Source organism: Aythya marila (genome assembly GCF_965140915.1).
Source record: "Aythya marila genome assembly, chromosome: 14".
In the NCBI taxonomy this organism is placed as follows: Eukaryota; Metazoa; Chordata; class Aves; order Anseriformes; family Anatidae; genus Aythya; species Aythya marila.
In genome coordinates this window covers 7,680,969-7,689,460 of record NC_139055.1, presented here as the reverse complement: position 1 = coordinate 7,689,460, position 8,492 = coordinate 7,680,969, and the positions used below count along the sequence as shown (strand labels likewise).

At 62.0% G+C, this 8,492-nt stretch overlaps 1 protein-coding gene across 3 annotated transcripts in view; it reads left to right on the top strand.

Annotated features, from left to right (window-relative positions):
• The first annotated feature begins 4,846 nt into the window (after positions 1-4,846).
• Positions 4,847-8,492, top strand: part of PCDH1 (protocadherin 1) — a 45,437-nt gene continuing 41,791 nt past the window's right edge. For 2 of the 3 annotated variants that reach the window (XM_082771347.1, XM_082771349.1), the window contains exon 1: positions 6,134-6,588. In XM_082771347.1, the coding sequence (XP_082627473.1) occupies positions 6,543-6,588 (46 nt within the window). In that variant the 5' untranslated portion in view covers positions 6,134-6,542. Of the gene's footprint in view, positions 4,907-6,133; positions 6,589-8,492 lie in introns of those variants that run through there. The other variant, XM_082771348.1, reaches the window with a different exon arrangement.

The window sequence follows — 8,492 nt, the reverse complement described above, 5'->3', positions numbered from 1 at the left end:
TCATCTCCTAGAGGAAAATGCCCAGGGTGGGTTGTTCTGCTGTGAGGAGCTGGATGAGCGGTGGATGTGGAGGGATAAGAGATATTTGTGGTGTGGACTCGGGGACAGGCAGAGCTGCCGGTGTGATCTGGGACCCACCGGCACAGGCTGTACCTGCCAGCACGCCCAGGGGAGCAGTGAGTGCCTGGGAAGGCAGCATGCATATAGATTATTTGTTGTTTGATATTTTGCCTTTAATCCTTTTGTCCTAAAATAAATACACAAAAGTTCAGGGCCCTGCAGGTTGTGTCTGTTAGCAAGAGAAACGGATGACTGAGTCAGTTATTGCTTTGGAGCAATCGATGCCATTTGTTTACCAGGATGGGCAAAGTCTGGTCTCTGCGGACACATCCTGCACGGCTCTGCGTGAACCTGCCCCAGCACCGCCCCAGCACCCTGCCTGCACCCTCTCCTCCGCCTCCTGCATGGTGCTAGGAAACCTTCCCTGCTGCCCTCCTGGGCTTTGGAGGCTGCTGAGGACTGAAGGGGTCCGCAGGGGGCTGCAGGCCCACAAATCTTCCACTTCAGGCTCTCTCTCAGGCCAGGCTCACGCCGTTTCTGCATGGGGCTGGATCAGGCCCGCCGTGCCCAGCCTGCTGGGCAGGGTTTGGGTTTGGTTTTCCAGCAGAACCCAGCGTGCTCGTCACTCGTTCCGCGCTGAGTTTCCCTTTGAGTCTCGCTCTGGCCTCTTCGGATTTTGCCCTGGAAGAGCGTTGTTGGCCCCGGGGATATCGCAGAGCAAACAGAGAGCAGAGATACGGCGGAGGACAGCCCCACGCCAGAAAGCAAACACTGCAGTGGTGGCGTCGGGGCCACACAGGTCCCCTCTGTCCCCTCCCTCCCCAGGCCACCACTGTCCCCAGACCCCTGCCTGGTGGCACAGGGGAGTCTCTGGCCTCAGGCTTACGTTTCCTGCACGTCCTCCATGCTTCCCCCTCCCCACATGGCTGCCCCCAGCCCACCGGGCCCCCAGAGCCCAGCGCTGCCTCCTCCTGCCCCCAGCACGCACAATCCCAAAGCCTGTGGGAGCACAGCCAGCAGCCCAGGCTCCCCAAAACCCCTGTGGCAGCCAGGAGCGGGGCCGAGGGCAGCCTCTCCCTTCCTCCCCACGCAGCACAGCTCCTCTCCTGCCCAGCCCAGCCCCTGTGGGCAAGTCAGAGCGTGAGCTGCGTGAGCCGAGCTGCGTGAGCCGTGCCTGCCGCCCTGCCTCCTGCATCAGCCACAGCATGCAGGGCAGCTCCAGCCCAGTGCCTTGTCCCCGTTTTTCCTCCTGGCTCCCCCAGACTGCGGGCACAGGGCTGTCAGACACGGCTGGGCCTCCTCTTGGCCTCAGGTGGAGGCTGGCAGGAGGCAGGCTGCCAAGGAGGAGACCCTGGTACTGAACAAAAGCAGGAAACGGGTGTGATTCTCCCTGCAGGGGTGTCATGGGTAGCTGCTGCCCCGGAGGAGGTCAGGATGACTTAGGGATGTGGTGGCTTCGAGGTCTTGCAAGGCTGTGCCTCCAGAGAGCCTCCAGAGCTCCCACCAGCCTCTCCTGCCCTTGGTGCAGCTCTGCAGCCCTGTGCCGGCAGGATGTAAGCCCAACGTTGGCCCAGCTGAGGGTGAGCACAGGCAGTAAAGGAAACCCCAGGGTGCCTTCCCCTGGACCTCCACCCTGGGTGGGGTGGAGATACAGAAGGGGATATGGAGGCCTCACATCCCCTGCATCTCACAGACCCCACTCCTCACACAGGTGCACCCCCTCTCAGGTCCAAATCCCAAGATCAGCTCAAGCTTTGAGTACTGTGGGCCAGTGGGCTTTCAGGGAAAAAAAAAAAAAAGAAAAAAAAAAAAAAAAAAAAAAGCATTTCTGCTTTTTTTGGTGCTCCACTCTAAGAAATCTGAAGAGGCTGGGTGCAGACTGGAGAAAACTTCCTGTTCTCTGCTGACGTCTGCCCGAACCCCGAAGCAAGAGATTGATTAATCATTGCTTGAGTAATTGCAGGGCACTGCGAACAGCCTGCTGGCCACGGCCTGTGAGGGCAGGGTGAGGTGAAGGCCCATCCCCACACCGGCCTCGGAGGCGCTCCCAGAAGCTGGATTAAATGGTTCTTTTCTCTAAAAGAGACCTGATCTCCATACAAAAGCTGGAGCAACGCTGTGAGCCCATTGGCTCCCTAATAAAAGCTTTTCCAATGTTCAGGTGCCTCCAGCTTTCAATTTGAGGCTGAACCTGCCTCTCTTCAGCTCCTGGTCTCCTGGTAGCCTTCTGCAGGAACCACTGGGGCTTTTCCAGGCAGGAGGACTTCCTTCGATCACCAGGCTTGTGCTGATCCCCAGCTCTCCCCACGGCCATGGGCACCCACAGCTGGCTGCTCCCAGCTCATTTTGGGGAAACTGCTCATGCTGCCCCCAAATTCCTCTGCTGTGAGCAAACATGCCTGGCCAGGCACGGCAGATGGCCCTGGGAGGGCTTCAGGTGAGCTGCCCTGGTTAAAGCCCTCTCCACTCGGTGCAGACACACCCACGGTCCTGGCTTTCCAAAATCCAGCCCGCAGGCTTAATGCCCAGCCTTCGTATCCATATATATCCCCGTGTTTATCTGTATTCAAATGCACCCTGACCATTGAACCAGGTGATTCAGCAGGAAACCATCCTCCTTCCTCTCTGTCTCATCACTCCTGGTGTCATTTTCAAGCTTTACCAGCAAAGATTTCATATCTTCATCTACATCATTGATAAAAATGTTTAATAGCGGTGGACAAAGAAGTGCTCCCTGGGGGGAGGTAGGTAAAATCGTGCTCCGCGCGGATATCTGCCCATTAACGACTACCTCCGAGATCTGCCGGGGAAGCAGTTTTAATCCATCTAATATGTGCCCTGTTAATTCCTTATAATGCAAGTTTTAATCAAAATGTCAGGTGGAAGTAAGTCAAATGCCTGGGAGAAATCCGGGCGTACTATATCAACACAATTGCCTTTCTCGAGCAGCCTGGTAATCCTGTCGGAAAGAGACAACAGGTCTGTGTGACAAGCCGTCGCTGTGCCGGCTGAGACGCTGGGACATGGGGACCCCGTGTTACCACCACCTCCTGCACCCTGGGGTCCACACAAGGAGCAGAAAAACCACCGGTGACCAGGCAAGCCCCCTGGCCAGCACCCTTCCTGCAGCTGGAGCCCTGTTCCTCCTGGTTTTCAGGGATGTTTTGGGGGGAAGGAGGTCCCCACGGAGGGGGATGAGCTCTGGAGGCTGGACGAGGAGGTGTGCGGTGCTCAGCCCCAAGGACCTGGCCCAGCACGGTGGCGGTGGAGGCCGGGATGAGGCTGGGTCCGAGTGCTGTGGGAGGCCGAGAGCTCGTGGGCTTCCCCGGCTTGCAGGATCCTTCATCCTCCGTCACCGCAAAGCCGGGGCCAGCTCTGTCTGCATTTGCAGCAGCCCACAGAAGCTGCCTCTGTTGTCTTATTTTTGTTATTTTTCAGAGGATATTTTAGCGCTGAGCACATTCCCTCCTGTTGCCATGGCAGCCGTGACAGGGGTTATATACCGTGAGAAAAATACCAAAATTAATGAGTGAGCGAAAGTGCAGCCGAGAGAAAAACAAGGTTAAAAAAAGAGTTAAAACAGTAATAAAAACAATCTCGCAATAATTCGGCTGCGAGCGTCCCACAGGCACGAGAGGCGCTGACCATCCGAGTCGCTCGGCCCCTGCGCCGTGCCCGGCTGCTCTGGCATCGCAGCGCGGTCCAGGGATGCTCCTCTCCAGCAGCATCCCACGTGTGCTCCGGGTCGGGGCCAAAACCGAGCCCCTTCCTCCGCAAACCTGCAGCCCTTCATTACGCGGCAGGCTCGCGGAGGAGAAGTTCTTTAATGTGTTCATTTCCGCGCATTTGGCTTTGGAGGATCTTTTGTTTTTAATTGTAGAAACAAGCGAATTGTCAGAACATCTGTGTTATTAGCATTTGCTGCCCAAATCCGCGCTGCTGCTTCTCCTGCAGAGCCCTGCGCTGATGAGAGAGAGAACAGAGGAGCCTTTGAACTCCTTGCAGCAGACGGCAGCCAGGTTGCTGCGTGCATGTGTCGGGGAGGGGGATTTAGTCTCTTGTAAGGTTCATTTGCTCTCTGTGTTTCCCTTTCTTCTTGCTTTCCCGGAGATTTAGCTGGATGCTCTTCCCTCGCGGGCTTTGTTCTCCTGACGATGCCCGCTGGCACCGCGAAGCAGCTGTCTCCGTGCGGCCGGGCTGGGTACCGCGGCACAGCATTGCCAGGGGTGGTGGCACCAGCACCGCTGGGTGGGACCTGGTTGGTGTCACAAAATACCTCGGGACAAGGCTGCTGTGGCCAAAGCGGGGGTGGGATGCTTCCCCCTTGCTCAGGTGGGCTCTGCTTTTTGGGAAACAGGGAGGCCAAGGCCTGGGGCAGCGACGTGCATCAATGCACAGGGAACGGCGATGCTGGTGGCAGGACTCCTGGTATCCAGAGGGCACGGGGTGCTCTGGGAGGATCCAGGCAGCGGGCCAGGCAGAGAGGTTGAGGCAGATGAACCCCATGCTCCTACAACTCCTACGACATCCTCAAAGTGTGCCTGAGCAGAGGATGCATCTTGCAAACCCCGTGTGTGCCCGGCCTCCGCAGTAAGGAGCGCACTGACTGCCTGCGTCTCGTGTGAAATGGAAGCCTCTGGTCACAAGCGCTCTCTGAAGCTTGCCTTCACCCCCCCCCCCGCTGCCCTGGGTGCACAGGGTCAGGGCTTGCTCAGCTCTTCCCATCGCTCCGGCTCTCCTCCCTCCCAGGGGGACTGCCAGAGCCGAGATGTCAAACCTCCCGCTGTCCCCGGGGAGTTTTGTTCCCACTCCCTGTCCGGATCCCGGTTCACGCTGTCTCAGCAGGGTAAGCCCTGACAAACCCGCAGCTCCTTTCCCCACCCTTCCACTGTGGGCTTCGACCTTCCCTGGGCTCTCGCTTTGCATCCTGTGCTAAATTAGCTTCGGGAGAATTCCAGCCCAGAAAAAAATCCACGCGCACAGACGTGGGAAAGCCACCGGCACTGATTAGGAGCTGAGACGGCCCCGCTGCGGGGAAGCCTGGGTTTTCCTCCCAGCGGGGTCACCCCCCAGCCCCTGCCCAGCAGGGAGAAGCCCTGCCGGGGGCTGAGCTGCCTTCTTGCGGGGGAGATTCGGGGCTGAGACAGAGCCAGGGCTGCTCGGAGCCAGCCGGCGCAGCCTCTAGATGGTGCAGTCATCGCAGCCGAGCTGAGCATGTGTGCAGCGAAGGGAGCTGCGCAACAGGTTGCCGTAGCTCAGCGGGAAGCTGCTCCCATCCCCGCGCTGCGGAGGAGAGGAAAGGACTTTTCCAGCATCCCGGCTGCAGTCCCGAGAGGCCAACGGAGCAGGAGGAGAGATGCTGGGAGAGGGGGCCCGAGGGTGCCCGGCTGTGCTGGGTGCTGGTGGCCACCCCGGCAGCTCCGGCTGCGAGCAGAGGCCTTCGGCAGGGCCAGGCTGCGGATCCCCTGCGGGGACACGGGGGCCAGCGAGAGTGGGGACACCCTCAGACCACGCTGTCCCCAAGCCCCGGCCACGTTTGGGGCTCACCCTCACCCACCCCACGTCCCATGGGGGGCAGCGTGTGGGGTGGCACGGCTCCGCGCAGGCATTGCGAGGGCAGCAGGCGGGTGCTCGCTGCTCCCCAGCCCTGGGAGCCTGCAATAAAAGCGTGATTCACCCAGGTGGGGCGGGAGGGGATGGCTGATCCTGCACGCCTCACCCAGGCAGGGCTGGAGAGGGAAGGGGGGATCCGAGGAGCCCTGCAGGGTGCGCCCCCCGCACACCCCTTCCCTCAGAGGGCGCGAATGGAAGGAATGAATGAAGAAATTCAGGAAGAAATGAATGGGTCTAGCAGGGACCGAGCGGGATGCTCGCCCTACACCTGAGACCCCGGGGCGAGAGGGGCCAAGCCGGGGGCGGGTAGGGGGGGTTCAGAGGGGGATGCTGCGACCCCCTCCAGGGTTTGGGACCAGGATCGGGCCCGCTCGGCCCGGCTGGGCTCGGGATCAGATAAGGAGCCGGAGCTCCACCTCCCCGTGGCGGCGGCAGGAGGCGGAGGCAGCGGGGACGGAGAGCGGGGAGGGGGGGACGGGCGGGCAAGGGGGGGGGAAAGGGGCCGTGCCTGCGCTGCGCTTCCCTTGCACATCCTCACACACACCGAGGGACGGAGGCGGGCACGGACGGAGCTGCCCACCGGGGGCTGCCGCCAGCCCTGCCGCCGCCGCTCCGCCGGAGGAGCCGCAGCCCCGGCCCGGGGGAGAGGAGGAGGAGAAGGAGGAGGAGGAGGGGGGGGCGGTTCCCACGGGGAAAAAACATATAGAAATATAGATATATATTTTTCTCCAACCCCCCTTCCTTTTTTTTTTTTTTTTTTCCCCCCCCCCCCCCCCCCTTTTTAAAAATTTGATTTTTCATCCGTGGATACCGAACCGGAGGAGCCGGGGGGGTGGGGGGAGCCCGGTCCCGGCGGGGAGGAGGAGGCGATGCAGACGCCGCTGGATCAGCGCTCCGGGGACCGGCCGCATCCAAGTAAGAGCTGCGGCAGGGCCGGGAGCCCCCACGCGCAACCGTGGGGCTGCCCCGGGGCCGTGGGAAAGGGAGGGACACGGGGGGGGCACCGAGGGGGAGCGGGGCTGGGCGCTTCTCGCCCCGCTCCCGGTATTGCCGGGGCTGACTGGGGCGGGCGCTGCCACTTGTTGTGCCACACGGAGCCGTGCCCCGCGTGGGTGCGTGGCTGGGCGGTGGGGGCGCAGCGTGGGGGTGTTTTTTTCCCCGTCTGGGTGCGTGTTTGTGTGCCGGGGGGTCGGGGCTCGTGTGTGTCCCCCTCCCACGTCGGGGGTGGCTGTGGGTGTGGGCAGCGGGGGTGAGAGCGCTGCGTGGGAGAAGTTGCGGGTGGGCAGCGGGGCCGTGTCCGTGCGGCCAGGGGGGGGTCGCGGGGAGGGGGCTGGCAGGTGTCCTCGGTGGCCGTGGCACCCGCGGCGTGTCCCCCCGTCCGTGTGCGTGTCGCCGGGGCGCGCGGAGGAGCGTGTCCGTGGGGCGGGTGCGTGTGAGCGCGCGTGGCAGCGGGCTGCGTGTGCGTGCGCCGTGGGAAAGCCGCGATCGCTGCGTGGGCGCCGGGGCTGAGCGTGAGAGCGGGGCCGGCGGAGCGGCTCCCGTGGGCTCCCCGCGGGTGTCCGCGCAACGGGCGCGCGTGTGCGCAGCGATGCGGGTGCGCGCGGAGCCGGCCCCCGGTCCTAGCGGAGAGCCGCTGCCTCCGGCTCCTGCGGAGGAGGCTGCTCCGGGCCCGCCACGGCACCGCCCGCCCCCGGAGCGGCTGGGATGGTGCTGGGGGGGCGCAGGAGCCCGCAGCATCCCGGAGAGGCTCGGGGGGGGACCGGGAGGGAGGACGGAGGCTGCCCCCGGGAGGCTCTGACAGGTCTCTGCCTCGCCGCCCGGCCGAGTTGCAGCGGCGGGGAGCAGGAGGAAGGAGGGCCCTGGGCTTCGCCCTCTTCTCTTTCTCTGTGTGGCTTCCGAGAGATGGTTTTGGGGTGAAGCTGTTGGAAGCGAGTGGTGCTGGGGGCTCGGCTTGGGGGGCCTGGGCCCAGCCCGCATCGATGTTGAGCAGCCGCAGTGGCTGGAGCTGAAGGAAGCGGCGCGTTGTTGGGCATGGGACGTGCCGCAAAAAGCCAAGGGTTCGGCCCATCCGTGCCTCGGCTGTAAGAGTGAACATCGGTGCCTGTTTTGGGGGAAATATTGTCCTTAATCTCATCCCCGTGCTGCTGGCTGGGATGTTGCTCCAGCTCGGAGCACCGCAGCGGGGCTTGGGGAGGCCGGGGGGCTCGGTGCGTGCGTGCCCAGCGCAGCGTCTGGGTGGATTTGTGAGCAGGGCTCGGAGCCGCGCCGCCAGCCTTCGGCAGCAGGGAGAGGGTGGACTTTGGTGCCCGTTCCCTTTTGGTGCTGCCGGCTGTGGAACGGGGCCAAGAGGCTGTGGGAATCGCAGGCAGCGAAGGCTTGTTTGAGCAGTTGCTTGAATTCGCAGTGCTTTGTAACCTCTCCTTCATTAGGGCTTGGTATTTAGGGGGGAATGACTGAATTCTGTCAGATTTTGCATGCCACTGTCCTCTGAGAGCTTCCCAGTCATGCATTAAGCAGCGTGACTAACGCCTCTCTCATGTGGTTCAGGCTTTCTCGCACTCTCCCCGTAGGGAGAATTGTGTGTGCGGAGGAATAGTTGTTTTGGGAGGGGTTTTTATTTTTAAGTGCTCTGTATTCTGCCAGCAGGTCGGAAAAAGGTGGCTGGCACCAGAGAAGAAAGTGTGGGATGGTCCTTAGATCCCATGGGAAAATAGCCCGCTGCTGTGCACTGGCCCCTGGGAAGCCTCCGTCTCCTGCACAGACGTGCTTTTCCCCGACGGTGGAGCTTCCACCTCCTCCTCACACCCTGCTCCAGGCTC